We start from the raw sequence: 24,026 nt of genomic DNA, 5'->3' as shown, positions 1-24,026 counted from the left end.
CTAGCCTCAGTGAACAGACTTATGTGACGAACATATATGTTTTCGTCGCATAAGTGAGCCATCCTTTCGTCGGCAATTGCACCCATGTTTCGTCAGTATAGAATTACGGACGACGAAAATTTTTTCGTCGGAACACACATGCGACGATATTCGTCGTATAAGTGGATACCAGTGTCGTTGCTTCTTTCTGTGCGACAACGATTTATTCGTCGCATTATATAGAGTGTAGCGACGAATATGTTGTTTTCGTCGCATAGATTCTTATGCGACACCACTTATGCGACGACTCTTATGCGACCGACTTGTCGTGGCATAGGTATGTATGCGACGAATATTGTATCTTTTGCTTCGAAATGGATTCGTCTCTTAAGTCGGCCGTCCTAGTAGTGCGAGGATAATTTTCATTACAAGAGAACGTAGACTAATTGTTCTCGCGGCGGGGTGGGAATATCTGCTTCCAACATTGTTTTAGCAACCAGACGTACATGGGAAACAAAAGGAAGAGCAAAGGTACTGCTATAGTTACGAATATGAACTGCATGCTTTCAGCCGTAGTCGGTTTCCGGAAACCGGTCTGCAGTGCACTATAACCAGCAGCAAGAGCTACCACCATTCCTCCAATCGATAACTGAATGAGCAAGGCGACTAGACGAACAGGTAACACTGTTTTCTCTAATATTTCATTGTAGATGACAAAAGCTGAAGCCAGGAAGGAAAACCAGTTCACTAGTGAAAACGTTTTGTAGTACATACTTCCATTTAGAACCGCCTTCCCGTCGCTTCTTGTTCCGCCGGGAACGGTGAAACCTGCAGCAAATGTCACCGTTGCGATAAGAGTTGCTGTCAGCAGTCTGGATTCACGTCTTCGATTCAATTCTATGCTGTTCGAAGATTTCGATTTCCAGTAATCATGATTGAGCTGTTGGAAAAGTGGCGGACCAACGGAGCACCCCAATTTTTCCTAAAATATAAAAGAAAAGTATACTCATTATAATCAATCTAACACACAAATTAAATTGAAGTAATGCATGCTTTCTACTCAAGTATCAATTTTGACATTTTTAGTCCAACGAAATATTGGCCAGAGGTCTGAAAAGAAAAAGAAATGTAACGCAAAGGATGTGAGAAAATTATGAAAAATCTCTACTGATATATATTAACCCAACATATGCTTTTAAATCTGTATTTGTAAACATGCATGTATGTATGAGCCTGTATATTGTACCTGTTCTCCAGTATTATTGCAAAGAAAAATGCCGGCAGCCGTTGAGAGATCCTTATTGATAGCCGTAATATCCACTCTTGCGTCCCTCATCAAAACGTTTATAATTTCTCGATTTCCATAAATGGAAGCCATATGCAAAGGAGTGTTTCCATTTTTGTCTGCATGGTTTATAATAGTCACTTCTCCTGTTATAGGAAACATCAACATATGCTTGACAGCGGTTACTTGTCCACCGGCTACTGCTGCATGTAAAGCCGTTTGGCCTCTGTGATTGAGCACATCAACGAGATCAGGGCGGCTCATAACCAACTCATCTATTACGTCCGTGCGACCTGCATAGGCCGCAACATGAAGAGCTGACATTCCCGATTTATCCACGTTATAAGGAACATAATAAGTTTTCATCAGTGCCGTATCCGCGTTATAAGCAGCAGAATAAGTTTCCATTAGTACTCGAGTTGCTTTAGAGTCTCCAACGAATGCTGCGTAATGTAATGGAGTCCACCCGTGAACGTCAGCTTCTTCTATCATTTTCGGAATTTTCGACACCATAATCTTGAAAATGCCTATAAAGTAAGAATAATGCTAAGTGAATCATATTTTTGAGGTAGTGACGGTAGTAAATTAATTAGGTGAAGAGTCTAGAGAAAAAAATGTATGGATTATATCTCAACCATAACAATTCCAAGACAAATCCAATTTTGAAAGTAAAGACAGCATGGGTAAACATTAATATCATGCATGTATAACTTACCTTTGGCTTCTTCACTGGTCTGACTTACGACTATATGCAAAGCTGTGATACCATTAAATCCTCGGAAAGAAGGAGATGTTGGACCCTCGTGTAAGATAAGACGAGCAATCTGAAGAAAGCCTTGACGGGTAGCTAGAAACAAGGGAGACTCATCGGCACAATTAGTGAAGCCACACAGTTCAGGATCAGCTGCAAGTAACAAACGCACCACCCCAAAATGACCGTACCTAACAGCGACATGCAAGGCTGTATCCATTTCCAGGTTGATCATTCGGAGCAGTATCTTATGAGCTTCACCGTGATCATCATCAGCTTGCTGTCTGTGTCTGCTTTCCTCATCTACTGCTCTAGCTTTTGCGTGTTCGATGAGGAACTTGACTATCTTATCACAGCCAACTCTTGCAGCAACATGTAGAGGAGTGTCGCCCATCTTGTTGGTGGTCCAAAACATCGAATGTTGAAGCCGCCGCGCTCGCCGGAGGTCCTGGAAGACAGAGATTTGCTTGTGCTCAGCTGCAATGTGTAGTACGTTGTTTCCTTTAGGTGTTTGCTGACTGAGAAGAACAGGAATATTCATTGTCGATATATCGACAGCACCCGAACGTACTACTTTGTAAACATAGGGATCCATGGATTTGAAATTCCAACTAGCTAGTCCCTCAAAATTTCTTCTTCTGGATGAAAAGCAAGAGCTAGCCAATATTTCCCCTCGATATATGATTGTATACGAACCACCCTCGTTTACTTATAGGAGGGGTTATCGTGAATTCGTGATACTTATTTGCCAAGTGGCCATTGATATTGTAGACGTATTTTGATTCATTTGCAATCGATAGTCAAGTGTACTCGTTAATATGGATGAATAGCATGTCAACTATACTTATAATTAAACATCGTTGACATCTATATAGAGCAAGCAAATATCAACTATAAAGTATACTTGTCGGTAATTGATGACATCGATCCCTTCCGTTTACTTTGCAAGTCAAATGAACTATAGCTAGTTGCAACTGTTGCATCACTCTCAGAGGATTCTCTATTTATTTTTTTCGAAATTCAGCTTATCTTCTCTGCAAAACAAAGAAAGTTGTTTGACCGGGTCATGATTATAAGTCCTTGCGAGAATGCAAGTGACAATGTAGTTGATATGCATATTCATAATTAGGACACTAGCTATATGGTTGTTGGATTTAATTAGTTTGATTCAAATTTATGTTGTCCTTAACAAATTAATTCGTCAATCCAACACTGCACGCCGTTACAAACTGATAATGATCGTTTGTTGAGAATAGATTAAATTATTTATCAGAGAATAATTTTGCTTACGTCTTAACCTTGCAGAAATACACACCGCAGATATCCACGCCAAGTTGTGAAAGCATTTCAACGTTTTCACAAGTTGAATGGTTTTGTGTCTTCTCGTGTATATATGTGCGTATTACTAAATCTTGTTGGCTGTATATCAGTATGTCATCCTTACATGGTTGAACTTTTCTTCATAAATATGATATAAAGAAGTTCGTAAAGCTAAGCTAATCGCTTACAAGATGTCATCATGACCACAAATCTATGAATTTACCAGATCATCGTGTAAAATTATCCTACCGAACGTGCCGAATCAAAAATTTCAGACTTGAATTTACATATAGATTGCCAAGCAGCATACTGAGTATTATGTCAGAAACTCACAATAAAGCACATCATACCATTCCAAACTGAATTTGTAGTTCTGTACATGCATTAGCAGATCCATTAAATATGAGAAGTAAGCAAATTAATTGTTAGCATCAACAAAGAATAAAACCACCCATGTTGCATGCCTGAGGCTACAAGAACTTAGCCTCTATGATGACCATAGCTGAACATACTACATACAAGCCATCACCATTGAGCTTCTAAATAGCATTTCTCCCTGCAGTACCAGTATTCCACCCCCTCTCCTTTTCCCTTATCTGCTTCTGACCTTCTTTAGTTCCTGCCCTTCTACCATTTCCAAGTAACACCCTGTGTGGCATCCTGCCTCGACTTCCAATCGATACTCTAACCTTCTCCATCCCTACATTCAAACCTTTTCTCATGTGCGGCGGCAATGGGGACTTCATCTGAGCTTTCTTTTGGATGCTTCGTCTCAGTACACTGTTGAACTTCTTGCCGCCAGTTCTGGTAACTTTAGGACTACTACAAGGCGTCTGCTCCGGCAAGCATTCAATTTCAGACACATAATCCATTTCAGCTTTCTTATCAGCATGGTATGCTGATATTGGTGCTAATGGTAATACAGGCATTGGGGATTGTATGCGGTTTGGTACAGTTGGGAGTGGGATTAGAGAGTTCCGTCTTGCAGCAGATGTAGCAGGAATCCGCTGAAATGTTGGGCAGATAGAAGCTCTTCCAGTTCTCTTCGGTAGAAAAAATTGGTCAGCTATGTCCGGGTTGTTTTCTTTCTCTATAGGATCAATATACTTGACAAAACCATCCATTGTAGGTACTGGAATTTTGTTGTTAGCCTTCTCAGTTAGTTGTTGCATGGGGTTTACGTGGTCCTTCCCCAATGTATTAATGGCTGTCTCATTGAGAATCTTGTGAGTTGTTAATGGTCGGTTTGTAAGAGGTGGTCTTGCAAGTGCAGTGGTTTGCTCGTCTTGATGTTTCAGTTGCTGCAGGTGCTGCTCAGCTATTTTTGTGTCCACATGCTGGCGTGCTAGCTTTCTCTCAATTAAAAGTTGTGATTCCAGTTCTTTCACCTGAAACAAGAATTATATATTAGTACCTAGATGCTAGATATTCTTTTAATTATACGTATGATACAATATTGGAAACCAAGTTCCTGCACAATACCTTGTCTTGCAGGCATTTGTTTTTCAGGTCTCTCTCTCTTATCTTCAGTTCTAACCCATTGACTGTATCCTCCATCTTCCTTATCTGTACATCTTTGCTTTTTATGTCTAGCTTTGTTTTCTCAAACTTGGAAACGAAAAGTTCAAGATTATTAGGAATGAAGTAGATAAATTTCAAACCACAAGAACAATGAATCTGCAGTTGCTACAAGAGCACAAGTAATTTACCATCTGTTTGTATCTTAAAACTTCAGAAGTGTCCATCTGCCTCTTTGCAGGACCCAACTCTATCCCTCTAACTCTACTTGCAAAGTTCAGCGAGCAAAGGGTCTCACTCAAGTCATTTTCATTAGGACTAATCTGAAGAAACATAAGCGTCTTGGAGTCTCCTCCTGAAACAAAGACAGATGTTCCATTAGTTTTACAGTTTAGTACACTGAACCTATATATAGTGGAATTCAATCTCATCCCAAAAAAATAAAATAAAATAGTATATGATGTTGGAATATTAAACAAATACGAATAAGAAGTGGGGAATCATGGGTTCACTTCTTCTATGACCCCAATGAATTACCTAGAGAGTCTTGAAGCAAGTGGGTAAGTTTGGAGTTCCTGCACATCAGACATGATTTAAAAGGTTACCACTAGATGCATAGGCACATTTACAGTATTCAAATAAAAAACTAAATGTTACTTGTATACCTGAAAGGTATGTGTGAGCTTTTAGTTGCAAGTGCCGATATGACATCACCTAGTGCAGATAGAGATCTATTGATATTTTGAGTTTCCTTGAGTCTTTCTCCTTGCACTTCAGTCTTTGCTATACGCTCACTCCCTGCTAGATCCACCAACCAGAGCTTGCTTCTTGTGCTTTCCCCACTCAACAAGTTCTCCCCCTTCACCATTACACAGTGTATGCTGCATTTATAAGAAAACCAGACTTGCATTTAGCAATCTGTCAATTCATCACATTCTGTGAAGCATAAATGTATAAGTTGTAACCAAGATAAACAGACCAGTGTGATCGGCTACTATGCTCATTGGCATTGGTTGAGCCAACAGCCCTTGCATTACTGCCAGTTTGGAGAACTTCCCAGACTTCACTCATGTTGTTCACATGTGCCTCAACAAGTCCTGGAACATGATGTGTCCCTTCTCCAGCTTGTCTAATTTCAAGCCTACAAATCATTGCATCATTTGTTAGATAGCATTATCTTGGAAATTTTCCTGACTTGTCATCTTTCATAGTCTTGAAAACGAGGCTCATTAAATACCCAAACAGATTGGTGAATTGCAAGATATGAAAATATAGCATCAAGAATGGAGGAAAAAATGGATTTGACATATAATGCCATCTTCACATTTTTCAAAGGAGAGTTATGATATGGTAACAGAAAAGATTTCCACTTTGATATACAGAAATGAGAGGCCATTGTGCTATTCTAACTGCCAGCTAAACAGGTGGAAATTCATGAAAATGAGATTATGCAATGTCTGAATAGGTGAAAGACTTTCCATCTAAACATGGAGATATGAGAGAACCCATTTATGAAGAAACATGCAAAACTATAACCCTATATTAAGATACAAGCAAGATCCACAAAAGGGGAAAAATAAATGAAAGAAATGGTTAAGGAGCTTGGACCTTTTGGCAGCTGCTCCTGCCTGATTCCCAGGAACAAGTAGATCCCGTATTTGCTCATTGTACACTTCTAAAACACTAACAGACACATCATATCTGTGCAACTTTTCTCGCTCTTTGATTATACAAAAAAGTTGCTCAAGAGTCCTAAAATTGACTCCCCGAGATTCTTCTGTTCCCTCCATCGTAAAGGTTTTTCCACTTCCAGTTTGCCCGTAAGCAAATATGCAGACATTGTATCCATCTAAAACTGAGGTTGCAAATGGAGCCGTGTCTTCGAAAACATCAGCTAAATATGACAAAGAAAAAGGACTTGTTAGTCAAAGGTGCTTCTTGTATTCAGTCGATAACCAAAAGAAGACTTGCATCATCTTATGCATGTACCTTGGTCTGCTTGAGGGCCGAATACTGCATCAAACTTAAAGGTCCTTCTTGTAAGCCCATTTGACTTGACAGTAAGCTCACCTTCTTTCTCAGATTCAAAATCAATAGCCATTGAAGCTCCTGCTGCAACTTCTTCGGTGTTTAGAGGCCTGCACCTGCAAAAGACCCTTATGTTTCCTACAAAAGAGCAAAACTGATGTCAGACATCCTTTCAGTGTCACAATTGCTTGGACCTCTATAAATCATGTATAACACCTAACCTTTCAATTCTAGCACCTTGTTGTAGAGTTCTTTACGCTCTTTGGCACCTTCAATAAACTTTGTCTTCAGATCATTATGCAAACTTGCATGCTGATTTACTGTTGGATAAATTGACAGAATCAGAAAAAAAATATATAAAAAAACACAGATACTTCCTCAAAAGATTGATAACATGAGTGTTTTTCACTTACAAGTGGAATTAATAATAGACCTCATTTCATTCATATCTGCAAGACATTTCTTATATGCCGATGCCTCCTCTGATAGCTTAATGTGGTCCATCTTCATAATCTACAAAATGAAATATTTCATACCAATTTAATTTAATTTAATTTAATTTCTTATATGCCGTGCATATACAACTTTATTTCTTTTTACAAATAAATACCTTAAGTTTTCTTGTCAAATCTCTCAACGATGAAAACCATTTGCTTTTCTCTTTCACCTGTCCCTCAATGGCAAAAGCTGCAACAGACCAGCATCAATTACCCATTTGATAAATGGCTCAAATTTTTAGGGGGATCAGGATATCAATACCATACCCAAAGATCCAACATGCATTGACTTGCGCATGAGTTCATTTTGGAGATCCTTTAAAGACTTCAAAGCTTCTTGGCATTCACTGCTCTTGGATTGATTCTGCTTTTTGAGCTCCTCAAATGCACTCCTCATCTCTGCTAATTCCTTTCTCTGGTTCTCATAACATATTAGCAACTTCTGATAGTCTCCTTCACACATGGCATTCACATCATCCTGCCATGAAATAGTTTGTAGATAAGATATAACTTGTCCATTTTTTCTCTAATAAACTTAAACAAGATGAAGCTAAGAAGAAGCTTTACTTGAGGTGATTCGCGACCCAGGAAGTTATCTGTACAACCTACATTGTTGTTTACACCAAGATGTAGATCTTCCTTCGACTTGTCCTCAATCACCGTAGGAGGAAGAAGCTCAAATGAAGCTTCAGGAGACAGATCCTCCTTATAGGTTTGGCACAATGTGGTGGAAAACTTCACAGTTGGGGTCCTATTAGTATCTTTAACCTGAGACGCACAGATTCCATTCTCAAAAGAGAGCTCCATCGAAGTATCCATCTTCTGATGGCACCTACTCTCCAAGATCTCGGGGGACTCCACACAGCTGGTTCGGGGTATATCCGGTGACCCGGCACAGATAACCAGCTCAGGAGAAGCAAGCGAAAAACCGACCATGGCCTGGCCTGAAATGTATCATAAGGCCTATCAAATTCTCGAAAACTCTCCACTCAAATCAAAGCCTTCCAGCCAATTTCAACACAAAACATAAGGAAATCTTAGCGTTGCTTACCATTTGCAGCTGAATCCCTGAGTTTTGTGTTGCTAATAACTTCTGGGCTATAACAATTCTCCATAGCAAAATCTAGACAGAATTCAAGAAATTCAAATCAAAGGGTTTCATATTCTTGACTTAATAAACCTTCAATTAGATCAATTGGGTACCTCAAAATATAATCAATTTTCAAAATTGGGCTCCAAGAACAAAAACACCAAAGATTTACAGAGAAACCCTAAAAAAAAAACAAAAGGGGGTTTTAGCAAAATCACCTTGATTTGCATCGGAGGAAGAAGAATCAGGATCCACCATGGTCAAGCTTTTCAATTTCGAGCACAATACCGAGTCTACAAAACGACAAATCCACAAATCAAAGAACGAAATTCAAAGAAATTGAAATGCTGGGTAGGTTTGATCGGTGAAGAAGAGAAAAGGGTTTAAGAGTGGGTTACAGTCGGAGTGAGTGGTACTGGAAATGGAGGTGTTCTGCTGGCGAGAGACGTCGGTTAGAAGAAGAGGGTCGTAGTCCATTTTCGGATAAATAGCGACGACTGTTTTTGAAATTTTCAAGTGAAAATTCAAGTGTGTGTGTGTGATAATGATGAGGATCAAAGGAAGATTGTTGCTTTTGAATCTTTTCTCTTACAAAAAAGAAGGGCTTTAATTTCGTTTTGGGGGGATTCAATCTGATCTCTGCGTTTTTAGGACACTATGACCGTTGGCTTTTGTGATGTTTTTGAATTTTGAAAGTTTTTGACCGGGTACATTTGTCATCTCTTTTCTGGATACAGGGGATTCTGCCACGCCGGATATATTTTTATTATTTTTGTATTTTCATTAGTCAAATATTTGATATTGAGCAGCTAATTTGTGAGTAACTGCTACTTATAGTGACTGGTGAGCTAGTCTTTCTACTATATTGGATATTTTGTGCATAAAATAGCGAGGAACCAAGTGGATGGAAATCCAAATATGTTGACATTAAGCTAGGTAGTGCAAATCCTGCTAGAAAGAGGAGAAGTTTGGACAAAATATAGTCATTCACCTAATGTGAGTATCTTATATTTCGTAATAAAAATGAAACAATGATCCCTGCAGCAAATCAACATGTCTGTGCAGATGTATCTGTATCGTGTATGAGACGAAGCAGATTCAGTTCCAAGACCCATCGAAAGTAAACTAAGATGATGCATCCGAGTTAGAGCATCACAAAAAAATTGGTATCTTTTTTTTCAAATCGAATGGTATCTGTTACAACTTACAAGTGATCTCTCCACATTGGAACTATAAGGAATTTGAACGAATGTCCCCTCTTTACAAAAGAAGCTGAAAGCTATAGTGTACAGTTATATACAGTGTATAGCATACAACTTTGGTACATGGCAAGCACAGGACATCCTTAGCAGCCCACACTCGAAATAAACGCCGCATGTGGGAGCTAGCCAATTGAGACATGCTGAGCACTATGTCAAAGCACTGAGCAGATGGTGCTATGCTCCTGCCTGATTTGAGGTCAAAACATATTTTCATCCTACCAGAACACGGACGTAAGGGATTCATTAGCAATTGCACACCTCTCTAGTATTCGACTCCTGTTCCTTCCACCGCAGCTGCCATGGAAGCAGACGCCTCTTCAAGTGTCCGCTTCTTTTGGACTGTGTTGAAGGCCTCAAGAATGTCTCCCTCCTCAAAATCGTCGTAGTCTTCCACCCCAATTCCACACTCTAGTCCAGCATTTACCTAGTAACGAGGAGAAAGTACAGCTTATTGTGAAAGAGAGACAAATGAAAGCATTGCAAAACCCAATGAAGCTGAAATTAGATGGAGTCACCACAAAAGCATGAGGTCAACTTGAGATGCAAAAATAAAATAAATTCTCTTTCAAAGAGGCTGGAAAGTCATTGTGCCAGGAATGATATTAGAGGCCTAGATCTGCCACCAAAGCTTCTATATCTTATCATGTTTAATGCAGTGTAGTAACCTAATACTTTGATCAAAGTTAATATTTAGTTTTCATGGGTCATAAACTTCCACACTACAGTTACATACTAGCTTAGTCATTTATCCCATAATGGCAAGAAAGACACACCTAAACCTCGTATCATATCTTTATCTTGCAGTATCTGGAGTTACTAAGAAGAAAATTGCTATCCAAAACATGAAGGCAATTCAAGACAGTTTTCATCTATTTGCACAGCGCAAGGGATTTAAGACCCAGGCATATCACAGATTCAGAGGTATAGAACATGCAAGAAAGGCAGGCTCAATAATAATTCTTAGTCTGCCATACTAATGAGATAATGCCCTGAGATCATGTGTATACCTCTTTCACAACTTCCTTGACTCGTTTTAAAGAATCAAGAACACCAACATGTACTACTTTTCCCCTTCGAATGACCTGAATGCCGCAGCCTTTTACAACTTTTCCTTCATTTACCATACAACCAGCAACACGACCACTGCCACTGCTGAATATGGCTCGGACTTCTGCAGAACCAATTGTTACTTGTTCCTATCCATACACACAAGTCATATGTCAGTCAAAATTTCAAAATAGATATTTCAAACAATATTAAAGCATAAGCAAGAGCCATGGCCTTAAACAAACTCAAGAGATCTGGTGGTTAAGTTTAAAGATACCTCAACAGGCTGTAGGAGTCCTTCCATTGCATTTCGTACATCATCAATAAGGTCATAGATAACTTTATATGGCCGAATCTCAACACCTTTGTTTTCAGCATAGCTTTTAACAGAACCTGGAGCTTTGACATTGAATCCCAAAATTATGGCTTTGCTAGCCGCGGCAAGATCCACATCGCTGTTGTTTACATCACCTGTTGTTTCCATGAGAAACTTCAAGGTGACATTATCTTGAGGGAGCACTTGAAGGGCTTGTCTGATAGCCTCGATAGATCCCTACACAAGAAACAATAAGAAATCATGATGTAATTACAGTAGAATTGAAACCAACAATTTATCTATGAAACTTGAATTGGTAGGGCCAGTTACCAGTTATCTATGACACTTAATATTGATTAATGACAAGTAAAACAGATAATAAAATTTGCAATTACTTTAAGGACACTCACCATACTTATATGTATTCCCATTTCCCATGGAAATAAAACAGATATTTATTTTCACCAATCCTACAGATTTTTTTTTTTTTTTGGTCTAATTCTACGGTTTAAGCCTTATTTAAATTTCTATACATCTCTGCACATTGAATAAATAGTTTGTACCTTGTGAGGGTACAATTTAAGAAGATAAGTGACATTTCAAGATTAATGATCCCTCCACTCTATATGCTTAATTCAGATATATAATATCATCAATCAGACAATATAAAAATTCAGCTCATCAGTATCTAAGTCCAAGTGCAACACAATAAAACAACATACTTTCTAAACAAAAAATTATAAGAGGGATGTGCATACCTGAAGATCAACCTTCAGAATAATATTTAGCTGGTGCAAGTCAAGTCCAGACAGCTTTCCTGCCGAGACTGCAGAAGCTAAGGAAGAAAGAGTAACCTTCCCATCGCCAGCCTTAGCCGATATGCGTTCATCTCGCAATGACTCTGCACGTGACTCTGCTCTTTCACGTGCAATATCAAGGGAGCTCACAACCTCAAATTCATCACCAGCAACAGGAACATTATTTAATCCAATAACCTGCAACAGACACTGAAATGTTATGCATGGTATTGAAACAAGGACCATGCAACAACAATGGCAGAATAAAACATCAAGCCAAAACAAATTTTGATATAATCAAGATGCGCGCCAAAGCAACTTCTAGCGTGAGATAAAATGGCTGCTCTTATAAGCTTTAAAGCTTATTAACAACCAGACAAGATCTGTATTACTTCATGTACTGTTTTCAGTTTTACGATGGCTACATTTTCTGTATCAGATAAATCTTTGACATTCATCTTCCCAACTGTAACTGTCTCTAGATTTTACAATACTGACAAAATGGCAAGTAGAGAACAATGAACACATGCTTATACAAGCAGTAGCATCTCCAGAGCATATGTATTTACACAAGATGTTACAATCCAATGGCCATCACAGCATCTGGAAAACCCAAATTAACATTTCACTTTTATCACATCATGTGTACTCCTTTTAAATGCAACACAACTATCAAATTTGAACTTATAGTACAGATTTAAATCTGGTAGGTGTCTTGAAAATGTCACCTTCTTCTCCAAATAAACCCTTACGGGAATTTCTAGATAATATATTACAACAAAATGTATGCATCTGGATCTACTATCTGAATAAAGACACTGCTAAAAACTAACAGTCAAGAAAACACGGTAATTAAAAAAGAAAAACATAACAAAAAAGAAATAAAATAATGGCATGAACAATAAACCTGAACAGGTATAGAGGGTCCAGCTTCATTGACACGATTTCCACCATCATCAAATAAAGCCCGTATCTAACCAACGCATAAAATAAGGTTCTTCATGTTAGTCAAAATGCGAAAGTAAAGGTACATTACTCAGTTATTCAACATTGACTACTTGAGCAACATTATGATTATATCAAAAACCCAGAGTAATCAACCAACCTTTCCGAAGGCTTCTCCACAAACTACTATGTCCCCCTTTCTAAGGGTTCCATTTTGCACGATAAGTGTAACTAAAGGTCCTCTAGATTTATCAAGACCGGCCTCAATGACTGTGCCTTTTGCACTTCTATCAGGATTGGCCTTTAACTCTTGCAACTAAGACAACCATACAAAAGGTTAGATACATGGAGGAGGTAACCGAAATGCAAGGCAGCGACATCAATTATAAATAGTGATCATAACTGTGCAAGCCTGAGAGGTTATAGGAAGGTAAATCAAGACAAACTATTATGATGACATTAGGGTTACACATATATTTTACAAGAAGCATACCCAAGCTAATGTTTCAACATCAATACACATCTGACTTACCTCTGCAACTAGCATAACAGTTTCCAAAAGGTCATCTATATTCTTCCCTTTAAGAGCACTAATCTGTTCAAAGACACAGAAGATTAGGCTCAGACAAAAAGTATATGGCATAAACAAAATATGACAAAAAGTATAAGGTGTAAACAAAATATGCAAGTAAAGTTCCTCCACTCAAGAAGCATCAACCTGGACCATTGGAACGTCACCACCCCAATCCTCCGGCATTAGACCAATAGAAGAAAGCTCTTGCATCACTCGTTCTGGATTAGCTCCATCCTTGTCAATCTGGTACAATTAGGGGAAAAAAAAATTGAGACTTAACGATCCCTGATGCCATATGGAGTACAAGCAAAGCATTTATTCCTCCTTTATTTTTATTATTATTTTTATGCGATTAAAATAAAATAAATTACCATTATAATTGCCGTACCTTATTTATAGCTATTACTATTGGCACACCAGCAGCTTTAGCATGAGCGATGGCCTCTTTTGTTTGAGGGCGGATTCCATCATCAGCAGCCACAACAATGATAGCTATGTCTGTCACCCTCGCTCCACGGGCTCTCATCGCTCCAAATGCCTACAGAAGTGGATACAGATATTATCTAAAAGAAAAGAAGAGTGAAAGCAAGTTACAGTTCATGACAGACTACAGAACACTGAATATGATCCAGAAAATCAAGTTATAACAAAGTGGGAAGAGAGAGCGAGAGAGAGGTGAGTGTACCTCATGTCCAGGAGTATCAAGAAAAACACATGACTGCAACTTGCCATCAATTGGCACAAGCACCTTATATGCCCCAATTCCTTGTGTAATTCCACCAGCCTCGGAGGCAGCAACCTGTAAATATGTACCGGTCAGGCCTCAATTCAATCATCAGTAATTTATGCCAGAACCAATTTCCACAAAGCTCCAAAGTCTATAGCCACAAACACCATATTGTGTGTGGACAGTCAAAATATTGTATATTCAAACCACCAGAATCATGAATCTAGATATTAACAATTAAACCAAAGCCATTAAAATGTATACCGTTAAGTTCACTGAAAAATAAAATGAAAGAAAAATTGACTGTTGAGCTACCACGTACCTTGCTCTTCCGGATGTAATCCAGTAGGGTTGTCTGCCAAATGACCAACACAAAATATATTAGCAATGTTTACCTATTAGAACTAGAGATTATAAAATACAATAACCAAGAGAAATTACAAAAGTAAAAAATGGATGCACAAGAATTGACTAACAAGTAGAAGGATATAAAGTCATTACCTTTCCATGATCCACATGGCCCATTATAGTAAGGACAGGAGGCCTGTCTTCTAGTTTGTCTAGGTCATCTTCATCAAGTATTTCTTTCTTTCTTGCCCCTTCTTCCACCTTTACTGGGTCAGCATCTACGACTTCCACATCATACTCTTTACAAATCATCTTTACCATATCTTTGCTCAGAGTTTGAACCCCATCAGGTTTAATTCCCTTTGAGTACAGAGATCCAAGAATTTCGGATTCCATAACAGCCAAATTGAAGGCTAATTCATCTATCAACATGCCATCTTCCTCAACCTCTAGAATTTCAACTTTAACAGGAGCCGCATCTTTGGCAGCCTGGAGTCTCGCCGCCTTCCTGCTTGCTTTACTCCACTTCCTCCCTTTCCTTGCTGCTTTAGAGACATTGAGTTCTGAACTCTCATCATCAGTAAGCTCATCATTAGCCTTCCGCCTTCGTAGTCCTCCGGGTTGAGCATTTTTCTTCCGGAACCCATCTTTGAATCTGCCAGGCGGAGAGCCCTTGGCTGGTTTTGAAGGAGCTAAAACTGCTTGAGCAACCACAGAATCGACCCCTGTCTTCTTGGTAGAAAATTTGTCAATCAAAATCGGCTTCCTTTCTTTAGTTTTTGTGGGTGAACCAGTGTCATCAATCACTTCTGACTTTGGAGCTGCCCCAAGATCCTTCAAAACTACAGGTTTCTTTATCGTGGGTGGAGGAGCTGTGGAAGGCTTTGCTTGTAATGTTGGTTGAGGTCTCAAAGGTGGAGCAGGAGGTCTAAAAGGAGCACGGGCTGGAGACTCGACCTTTACCCCTCCCCCTGTTTTTGGTTCTTCTCTCCAAACTGTATTATTAACCTTAGGTACTTCCTTTACAACCTTTTGCACAGCTGCAACTGTGTCTCCTTTACGCCACACACTCTTCAAAGTTTTAGCCTTGGTACTAGCCGTCGAGTTTACTGGTCTAGCATTTCCTGAAGTAGTATTTGTATTAGATGGCACAGGTCTATTTACAGGTCTACTGACATTCTTACTCGAATCACCCACTTTTGGAACTTCAAGCTTTTCAGCCTTCTCCAAAACCTCTCCAAGTGACTCAATCACCTTACTACTATCTTCCTCTTCTACATCTGAATCCCCACCAGTTCTCGAGGCCTCCCATTCAGCAGCATTAAGGCTCAAAAGGGGCGGCTCAGCATTGGACCCCCCAGAGGGCTTCAACACTGGCTTTGGCGCCGGCTTAAGTACACAATCAGCATTGGCAACAGAACCATCATTACCACTTCCTCTAAAGTTAGAATCAACAGAAACCTCATTGCTATGCTCAGCAACGAAATCAGTTGTTGTGACTGAAAATTTACAAACTGACAACCTCACACAATGCCATCTCCTATTACCCCTAAAACTAGTCTTGGACAAGGAAACTTTCCTAACAAGCGAGCCAGACCTTTCGGATGAACCCGCAAGCGTAACAACACTTCCTAAACTAACAAGGGAAGCTAAGGACACCATTGTTCCCTGCATGCTTCCAACTAATATGAGCATGGAGTCTCCACAACACAGCACCCCATATATATATGTTTCCTAAACTACCACCATATGGTAAAATGTTAATTTCCAGGCAAAGTAACAAACTTTCAATCAAATTCAAGCTACCCAGAAACGGAATTAAGCAAAGTAACAATTTCCCAGCAAGAAAAACACAGAAAAACAAAAACCCAGAACCCAAAATTCTAAGGCTTTGGGGATAAAGGTGGCAACTTTACCTCAAACTGGAGTGGGAATTGCAACACTTTTGAGTTGGGAGAGACAAAGAGTGGGTGTGAAGTGGGAAGAGAGATTGAGGGGTGGTGAAGGTTGGGGATAATATAGTGTGAGGGTGGAAAAAGAAGCTAACAAGCTAAAAGCTAAAAGGCCAAAAACAAATTTGGGGTATGAAATTTGAAAGAATATGTGGCTGGTTGTGTGCCTGTCAAATTGCATTGGCGATAAGGCAATAAGGCTGTGATGGTTTTTCTAAACTGAAGAATTATGGGCATTTTATTTGCAGTGGTGCCCAAGGTGAGGAGCATAATATCAATTGAGGCTGAATGAAATGTGGGCGACGCTATTGGGTTGGGTTTTTGGCAGCTTCCACAACGCCTGCTGGGATTTGTGTTGGAGATTACTATTGTCTTTTTTTTTTTTTTGGTAATTAAAAAATGGTGTGAAGCTGGAGATTACTATTGTCAAACATGATAATTTCTACATCACTGTATGGATTACTCGGTTTCACCTTACCCCCTCTATGAATCACTCATTTTACCTTATTGTATAGTTGTAATTATTGTAAGTATTATTACATCATCAGCGTGAATTGCATGTATGAATAGACATGCGACATGCCACATAATTTTGATGATGATGAATAAATGTGGTGATTTTATTCATCAAAGAGTTACTTCTCATAAGATAAGACAGTAAGCTCGAAACAATCATTTGTCTTGTTGTCGTATTATATTTTAAAGCATATTTCACTAATACAAAAGCATGATTTTTTAATCGAGAGTTGGTTATCACAAACAATGAAACTCCATGTACGCACAGCTTCTTTAATACTAAATACTGCTATTTCATTATGTTTTCTTTGCTTATTATCTACTAAATTACTGATTTATATAAAATTACACATCTTTTGTGATTTTAGTTTCACACCCATATATCCCAAAATCAACCTAGACTAGTTGATGTATAATAACATAATTTAGGAAAGAAAAATACAAAAATGGTAATGTAGATATTTGGTTGGATTTCTTACTATATTTTCTTAGGGCTGGTAATTTGGGCCCTATCAAAACCAACCAACTGAGTACTAACCGTACCAACCTAGTTGGTATATCAAAGACTCAGTAACTGATTTACTTGGTACGGTATACTTTACCAGTCTTGATAACATGGTTGGTACTTGATATTAAGATTTACATACGATCGGTATACCGTACCAACCATATATGTGTACGTATACAAAAATACACTCATATCTATGTAGGAAACGATAATTAAACAACCAACTTTACAAAGAAGATTCGCTCCCAACCACTAAAGCATAGGGCGCTTACATTATGGTACATGCATATTTCATATTTATAATATCCTACATATATAAATAATACAAAATGTTAAGAATCTGTTGCGGAGGTGAGACTCAAACTTTAAACCTCTTCCAAACAACTTTCACTCCCGACCACTAAAACATAAGGCGTCATTATTGTAATATATCTATTGTTTTATAACATCCTATAGATATAAATACAATTAAAATATAAAATATTTAAATTTTGACAAGAGGTATGTTTCGAAACCATGACTACTCTGATGAAAAATATGACCACATACCACCAAACCAAAGTTATCATTGCATTATATTTATACAAAAATTATATTTATCACTTCAGTTTTTGGGCCACAATCTAAACTTACCAACTGTACCAATTAAATCGGTATACCGACTTCGACTGTTGATTTTGGTAGAGGATTTTGCTTATCAATCATAAATTTGTTGATACATGACATTGATAAACAAAGTCGATATACATCCAAACGTCAGCTCTATATTTCCTTACAAAAAAAAAACTGGATATTATAATTTTTGTTGTGGCCGAAAAGTATTTAAAGTCAGGCGGTGCCGTCATGGGGTGCGTCAATATTTCCAAACCCTGCCACTCATTGCTCTTCTCCAATTGACTCATCATCAACCGCCCCTGCAATCTAGGGCTCCCCTCCTCCTCACTCCAAACTCACTCTCTCTCTAAAACCCCCAAATTCAATTCCGATGGAGGGAATCGAAGACACGGCGGCGATGATCAACACGGCGACGAGCATCCCGCCGTTTCTGAGCAAGACCTACGACATGGTGGACGACCCCTCCACCGACCACTTGGTCTCCTGGACCGCCGCCAACAACAGCTTCGTCGTCCGGAACGACGCCGAGTTCGCCAGAGACCTCTTGCCTCTCTACTTCAAGCACAACAACTTCTCCAGCTTCGTCCGCCAGCTCAACACCTATGTAAGACTCTCTTCCTTCTCCATTTTCAATTTCGATGTTCTTTTCTGGCCGATTTGTGATCTGTTCTTGGATTGAAGATCGATTCGTTATGCGGTGAGGTCAATTTTGGAATAGTTTATGCGATTAGGTTATTGTGATGAGTTGATAGAGCTGTAGATGTAGTTAGAGAATTGGATTCGAGGTCTAGGCTGTCACTGTTTTAGATTAGTACAAAAAAAAAAAACCGAGACAAATTGGAGAAGATTCAGAATTCGAGTGTGGTGATCACCACTGCTCATGGTTCTACTATTATTATTATTATTTTTGTTCATAGTTGTTTTCGTTATTGAAATTGTTCTCCATGGAGTAGATAAAATTTGGAGTGAATTCAAATGAAATTTGGAAAATTTTCATAGGCCCATTTGGAGCTAGTTGGTGATCACTATTGCTCATGGTTCTACTATTTTTTCTCGGTACTTGTTTGTGTTGTAATGAAATTGTTTTCCATGGATTAGATAAAATTTTGAATGCATTCAAATGAAATATGGAAAATTTTCATAGGCGCAGTAGTTTGCTGTTTATTCATTTGGACCTAGTTGGTGACTGTTACTGCTGTGGCATATTGAGAATGTTTATTGGTACAAGGGACTAGTTATATGGCATAATACTAGATTTGGTGATTCATGTTGTCTGAACTCTTACAGATGACAGGTATCGAGTAGTGTTCCGGTTTTGGTAGATACTTATGGGCATTGTTAATAGAAAAGCTAGCGCCATGTTATATTTCAATAAACGGGGTATGTTATGTGAGGTTTGTTATTTCCCTCTTCTCTTACATCCTAGATTTAAGTTGTGAAAGTAACCCTTCCATCCGTTAAAATTTAGATACGAGAGAAACTGTATGGCCATTTTGCTTTTGCAGTTGTAGTGTTCATGTGTTTGAATACTAACAAGTTAATTCCAGGGTATCCTAACTCTTAATGGAGATACGTCTATATATACATACACGAGCATTTGTACAGTACAGTCATGATCTCTTACTCACATAATGTGGTTGAAAGGGAGATTAGAATTAAGCAGCTGACATTCTGTGTTATAAATTTCGTAATTTGGTCTAAGTTTGGTGATCTTGCAACTGGTAAATAATTTGCTTTTATTCTTCTCCATCTCTCTGGTCTATAAAAATTAATTAGTGAACATGACGTCTTTCTTAAAAAAAAAAGATTGCGATGCCTGAATTATATCTTTTTTAAGGCAAATGTCATTTGCTGTCTTTTGTTTACCCAGTAGCCTATCCGTTTTATTACTATAGAAAAAGGGGGGGGGAGGACTATAAATTTGGTGGTTACTGGAAAGAAAAGAATAAGCAGAGTAGAGAAGAAGACACAAGCTAATAGTTCTAGAGCTTATGACTGTTGGAGGTTTAATGCAACAATGATTATTATGAGAATAGTGTCTGTTGCCGAAACAATCATGATATGAGAAATTTGTCTGTTTGTTCTGTGCTCCAAAGGAAAATTTATTACCGCTGTCTGCACAATAATTTATTGTGTTGCTTTTAATTTCACAGGGTTTTAAAAAAGTTCATCCAGACCGTTGGGAATTCGCAAATGAAGGGTTTTTAAGAGGTCAGAAACATCTTTTGAAGACTGTGAATAGGCGAAAGCCAGCTACTGTACAGATTCATCAACAACCAGCAGCAGTACCAGCACCTAGAGTAAAGAGCTCCCAAGTTGCTCCATGTGTAGAGGTGGGAAACCTTGGACTGGGGGAGGAGGTTGAAAGGCTCAAAAGGGACAAGAACACTCTTATGCAGGAACTTATTAGTTTGAGGCAGGAGCAGCAAGCAACAGATAACCAATTGCAAAATGTTGGTCAACGTGTGCAGGGAATGGAACAGCGGCAGCAGCAAATGATGTCATTTCTTGCAAAGGCTATGCATAGTCCCGGCTTTTTATCCCAGCTTGTACAGCATCAGAACGAGAGCAACAGGCGCATCACTGGAGGCAACAAGAAAAGGAGACTCCCGAGGCAAGAAGACGAAACTTTGGTGGGGAATTTCAGCAGTAAAACTCTGGATGGACAAATTGTGAAATACCAGCCTTCAATGAATGAAGCAGCTAAAGCAATGCTACGGCAGATTATGAAGATGAATATATCTCCTAGGCGAGAACCATCAATGAGCAATCCTGATACTTTCCTGATTGACAATGCTCCTTCCACTGTATTAAACAGTAGGAACTGTAGCCGGAATTTGGGAGTCACCCTTTCAGAGGTTTCACCGACTTCTTATATGATGGCAGAATCTGGATTTCCTGTCACTTGTCAGCCTATAGCAGCTCAGGTCCAGCCTTCTCCTTATGTGGCTACTGACTGTGTTACAGCAACTCAAATTTCAGAAGAGAACATCTACAATCTTCAAGAAGATACAGTTTTGCCTGAACCAACTGCAATGCAAGGTATTGTCCCACTAAGCACTGTGGAGATCCCTAATGCAAACTTTATGGCCTCTGAGACGGTGAATACAGATTACATGGATATGTCAGTTATGGATCGGGCAATGCCCACAGAATCTGAGGCCTTTTCTCCTGAGATCACTCCTGATGCAGATGTCTTGGAAGATGGAGAACCTAACCTTCCGGGGATCAATGATGTCTTCTGGGACAAGTTTTTCGACACAGATGAAATTGATACGAGTTCAGTTGTCGGAGTGGCCAAGGATCAGGAGATTCAGTCAGGGAAGGGAAATGGATGGGACAAGGTTCAACATGTAAGTCCAATTGCTCCTCAGCAAACAGGGCTTGAGGGCATGATTGGTTGACCTTTGTCTTTCCAAGTGTATATACATGTTTCTTGCCATCAAGAGGTAAATCTAATCTGCTACTTAATTACCAATAGAAGAATTTTATAGTCACCGTCCCTCAAATCTTAATTTTTCGATGTCCAGCCGACGCTTTGGAGTTGTTCTTGAAGATTAAAAACATATGTACCCTTGAGTTGACAATTTTGGCCCCAGCACCTCACCCTTGCATCAAATGTATGTGATGAAATACTTGCTCATTAACATGCAAAATATATACTTACTGAGCGATATTGTATTTCCAACTGCATGGGTTATCATGATGTTAATTGCTGTTAAATCTATGGCATGGCCCTCCCTCCATCGAGCTGAGCCAATTAAAGGTTTCTAATCTGTAGTTTCTTTCAATTCTTGGATTTCCAGTTAGGCAAATTTTCATGGTTCATATATAGGTACCGGTTAGGTTATGGAGTGATTCATCACTTCAATTATCTACAGAGGTCTTGGATAGTAACACACGACTCGTCGTTTTCACGTTTTTAAATGGTGGGATCCCCATCCCGTGTGGACCCACACAGCTCGTGACCGCCTAGCCGCGTGCATCTTCGCCTAGCCCACTAAGGGCCCAATTCGTCAATAACAGGCAAAGAGGGAAAAGCCAGGGTCACTTTGTAAGAGGATGAAGCTAAGCCTCACTCCAAAACTCTCCACCTTCCTTAAACCCTCCTCCGCCCTTCCTCCTACTCATCTCCGCCGCTCCATTTCCTCTTCCTCACTCTCACTCTCACCACCGCCACCACAACCAACTTCTCCAAAACCCAAAACCCCTCTCTTTCTCCGACCACCCATCCACCCCGCCACCGCCTCAGACCTCCAGCAATGGCACCACTGGGCCAAGACCCTCGCTTCCTCAGTTGGGTCCTCCTTCGCCGACTCCGACAACGGCCCCGACTCCACCCTCTTGCTCAGAGAGCTCAAATGGCTCGTAGATGACGCAGTTCATCAAGAAAAGCTCGAAAACGGTGAAGGAAATATTAGACTGAGAGTGAGCCTGGAGGAGATGTACTTGCTGTGGAAGCAGAGGATTGAAGAGAGGAGGCCTTTTCAGTATGTTGTGGGGTGTCAGCATTGGAGGGAGCTGGTGCTGTGTGTTCAAGAAGGGGTGTTGATTCCGAGGCCGGAGACTGAGCTGGTTGTGGATTTGGTGGGTGAGGCGGTGGAGGGGAATGAGGGTTTAAGGGAGGGTTTGTGGGCTGATTTGGGTACTGGGAGTGGGGCCATTGCTATTGGGATTGCCAGGGTTTTGGGTAGTTGTGGAAGAGTTTTTGCTACTGATTTGAGTCCTGTTGCGGTTTCGGTTGCCAGGTTTAATGTGGAGAGGTACGGTTTGCAGGTTAGTGTTTGGCATTATGCTTACAAAGATTTGAATTTCGATTCTTAATTTACGACTTTCAAACACTTGTTGATGTGCTAATCAGGATGTGGTGGAGGTGAGGCAAGGGTCTTGGTTTGAGCCATTAAAAGATGTGGAAGGTAAGCTTGCTGGGTTTGTAAGTAATCCGCCGTACATACCAAGTGACAATATCTCGGGGCTGCAAGCTGAGGTTGGAAGACATGAACCCAGAGTAGCATTGGATGGTGGTGTTGATGGCATGGATGATCTTTTACATCTTTGCAGAGGGGCTGCTTCCATGTTGAGACCTGGTGGATTTTTTGCTCTTGAGGTATCTATTACTTGTTTTTCTGAAAGTTAAAACTTAATTAAGCGAAGTATGATCAGTTGATAACAGTGCTTGAATGGAAATCAGCTGCAGTTGCACAGCTATATAGTTGGTTAATGAACAAGAATTCCATAAACGAGATATTTTGTTGAGAATGTTGGGGAAAAATGTGCACAAAATTTAAAATGTCAGCCAACGTACTTTGATAAAATTTTAGAGATAAATTTTGGGTTCTTAGTGAAGCTGAGGCACCAGTGCTCGTATTGGGTGACTTGTAAGATATGGTCAAGTGTATTTTCATTTTTCACTAGCTAGTTTGTAATTAGTGAATTGACTCGGTTGCTAACACCTCTTCCCCTTGATCTTTGTTGCAGACAAATGGTGAGAGCCAATGCAAGTATCTTGTGGATTACATGGAAAATGAGGCTAGAGGCAGCTTTTGTAATTTGAGCATAATTCCTGATTTTGCTGGTATTCATAGATTTGTTACCGGATTCCGTAAGTAATTCCGGATTCCTGTGTTGGCCTTCAAGAGTTAAACAAGAAGTAATCGAAAGTGTTGACATCTAGCAAACGTACGAGGGTGAAGTACAACTCTACAAAAGAGTAATCTGGACTTCGTGTATTCTTGTGCTACATCATTTTAAAATTAAATGCAATTTGAAGAAGCAGCACAATCTGAACGTGTGAACAGTTGGAAAATGTTGTTTTTTTATTTTTTATTTTTTAGAAAATAGCAAATAGCAGATGGTACTAGTGACAGTAGTGAGGTAGTGATGTGTACCAATTTTTTATTGGATTGAAAGAATGGAATCATCAAATTTTGAAATCCCATCTTGTTCAAGGC

At 39.4% G+C, this 24,026-nt stretch overlaps 5 protein-coding genes across 5 annotated transcripts; 2 read left to right on the top strand and 3 right to left on the bottom strand.

Moving 5' to 3' along the window:
- Window positions 1-421: 421 nt before the first annotated feature.
- On the bottom strand, window positions 422-2,556 carry LOC101305155 (ankyrin repeat-containing protein At5g02620-like). The gene is made up of 3 exons (XM_004295650.1): window positions 1,980-2,556; window positions 1,226-1,791; window positions 422-961 (listed from the first exon to the last, which is right to left on the bottom strand). The coding sequence occupies exons 1-3, from the start codon at window positions 2,554-2,556 to the stop codon at window positions 422-424; spliced, it is 1,683 nt and encodes a 560-aa protein (XP_004295698.1).
- Window positions 2,557-3,665: 1,109 nt separating this feature from the next.
- On the bottom strand, window positions 3,666-8,945 carry LOC101304853. The gene is made up of 16 exons (XM_004295649.1): window positions 8,867-8,945; window positions 8,687-8,761; window positions 8,430-8,501; window positions 7,946-8,322; window positions 7,646-7,856; window positions 7,492-7,568; window positions 7,295-7,394; window positions 7,103-7,201; window positions 6,843-7,019; window positions 6,462-6,747; window positions 5,833-5,994; window positions 5,519-5,734; window positions 5,391-5,428; window positions 5,045-5,208; window positions 4,818-4,943; window positions 3,666-4,723 (listed from the first exon to the last, which is right to left on the bottom strand). The coding sequence occupies exons 1-16, from the start codon at window positions 8,943-8,945 to the stop codon at window positions 3,875-3,877; spliced, it is 3,108 nt and encodes a 1,035-aa protein (XP_004295697.1). The 3' UTR covers window positions 3,666-3,874.
- Window positions 8,946-9,504: 559 nt separating this feature from the next.
- Window positions 9,505-16,464, bottom strand: LOC101299274 (translation initiation factor IF-2, chloroplastic-like). The gene is made up of 12 exons (XM_004294142.1): window positions 14,638-16,464; window positions 14,459-14,491; window positions 14,095-14,208; window positions 13,798-13,947; window positions 13,554-13,652; window positions 13,368-13,430; window positions 12,996-13,151; window positions 12,798-12,863; window positions 11,852-12,088; window positions 11,055-11,330; window positions 10,738-10,926; window positions 9,505-10,154 (listed from the first exon to the last, which is right to left on the bottom strand). Exons 1-12 carry the CDS (start codon window positions 16,177-16,179, stop codon window positions 9,993-9,995), a joined length of 3,087 nt encoding a protein of 1,028 aa, XP_004294190.1. The 5' UTR covers window positions 16,180-16,464; the 3' UTR covers window positions 9,505-9,992.
- A 1,846-nt stretch (window positions 16,465-18,310) lies between these two features.
- Window positions 18,311-21,590, top strand: LOC101302336 (heat stress transcription factor A-1-like). The gene is made up of 2 exons (XM_004294153.1): window positions 18,311-18,679; window positions 20,229-21,590. The coding sequence occupies exons 1-2, from the start codon at window positions 18,446-18,448 to the stop codon at window positions 21,477-21,479; spliced, it is 1,485 nt and encodes a 494-aa protein (XP_004294201.1). The 5' UTR covers window positions 18,311-18,445; the 3' UTR covers window positions 21,480-21,590.
- A 365-nt stretch (window positions 21,591-21,955) lies between these two features.
- Window positions 21,956-24,005, top strand: LOC101303200 (release factor glutamine methyltransferase-like). The gene is made up of 3 exons (XM_004294156.1): window positions 21,956-22,851; window positions 22,937-23,182; window positions 23,554-24,005. The coding sequence occupies exons 1-3, from the start codon at window positions 22,138-22,140 to the stop codon at window positions 23,683-23,685; spliced, it is 1,092 nt and encodes a 363-aa protein (XP_004294204.1). The 5' UTR covers window positions 21,956-22,137; the 3' UTR covers window positions 23,686-24,005.
- The last annotated feature ends 21 nt before the right edge of the window (window positions 24,006-24,026 follow it).

Source organism: Fragaria vesca, linkage group LG3 (assembly GCF_000184155.1).
Source record: "Fragaria vesca subsp. vesca linkage group LG3, FraVesHawaii_1.0, whole genome shotgun sequence".
NCBI lineage: Eukaryota > Viridiplantae > Streptophyta > Magnoliopsida > Rosales > Rosaceae > Fragaria > Fragaria vesca.
This window is presented reverse-complemented; position numbering and strand designations above follow the sequence as displayed.

What these genes read in the sequence shown, in the direction of transcription:
- LOC101304853 (XM_004295649.1), bottom strand. Translation starts at nt 8,945, where the DNA reads ATGGACTACGACCCTCTTCTTCTAACCGACGTCTCTCGCCAGCAGAAC. An exon ending in TTCCTCCGATGCAAATCAAG is followed by an intron (nt 8,502 to 8,686) that starts GTGATTTTGCTA and finishes AATTCTGTCTAG; the next exon opens with ATTTTGCTATGGAGAATTGT. An exon ending in CAGGGATTCAGCTGCAAATG is followed by an intron (nt 8,323 to 8,429) that starts GTAAGCAACGCT and finishes GATACATTTCAG; the next exon opens with GCCAGGCCATGGTCGGTTTT.
- LOC101299274 (XM_004294142.1), bottom strand. Translation starts at nt 16,179, where the DNA reads ATGCTCATATTAGTTGGAAGCATGCAGGGAACAATGGTGTCCTTAGCT. An exon ending in GCCATGTGGATCATGGAAAG is followed by an intron (nt 14,492 to 14,637) that starts GTAATGACTTTA and finishes GTCATTTGGCAG; the next exon opens with ACAACCCTACTGGATTACAT. An exon ending in TTGATACTCCTGGACATGAG is followed by an intron (nt 13,948 to 14,094) that starts GTACACTCACCT and finishes CCACTTCTGTAG; the next exon opens with GCATTTGGAGCGATGAGAGC.
- LOC101305155 (XM_004295650.1), bottom strand. Translation starts at nt 2,556, where the DNA reads ATGAATATTCCTGTTCTTCTCAGTCAGCAAACACCTAAAGGAAACAAC. An exon ending in GACCAGTGAAGAAGCCAAAG is followed by an intron (nt 1,792 to 1,979) that starts GTAAGTTATACA and finishes CTTACTTTATAG; the next exon opens with GCATTTTCAAGATTATGGTG. An exon ending in GCAATAATACTGGAGAACAG is followed by an intron (nt 962 to 1,225) that starts GTACAATATACA and finishes TTTATATTTTAG; the next exon opens with GAAAAATTGGGGTGCTCCGT.
- LOC101303200 (XM_004294156.1), top strand. Translation starts at nt 22,138, where the DNA reads ATGAAGCTAAGCCTCACTCCAAAACTCTCCACCTTCCTTAAACCCTCC. An exon ending in TGGAGAGGTACGGTTTGCAG is followed by an intron (nt 22,852 to 22,936) that starts GTTAGTGTTTGG and finishes TGTGCTAATCAG; the next exon opens with GATGTGGTGGAGGTGAGGCA. An exon ending in GTGGATTTTTTGCTCTTGAG is followed by an intron (nt 23,183 to 23,553) that starts GTATCTATTACT and finishes TCTTTGTTGCAG; the next exon opens with ACAAATGGTGAGAGCCAATG.
- LOC101302336 (XM_004294153.1), top strand. Translation starts at nt 18,446, where the DNA reads ATGGAGGGAATCGAAGACACGGCGGCGATGATCAACACGGCGACGAGC. An exon ending in TCCGCCAGCTCAACACCTAT is followed by an intron (nt 18,680 to 20,228) that starts GTAAGACTCTCT and finishes TTAATTTCACAG; the next exon opens with GGTTTTAAAAAAGTTCATCC.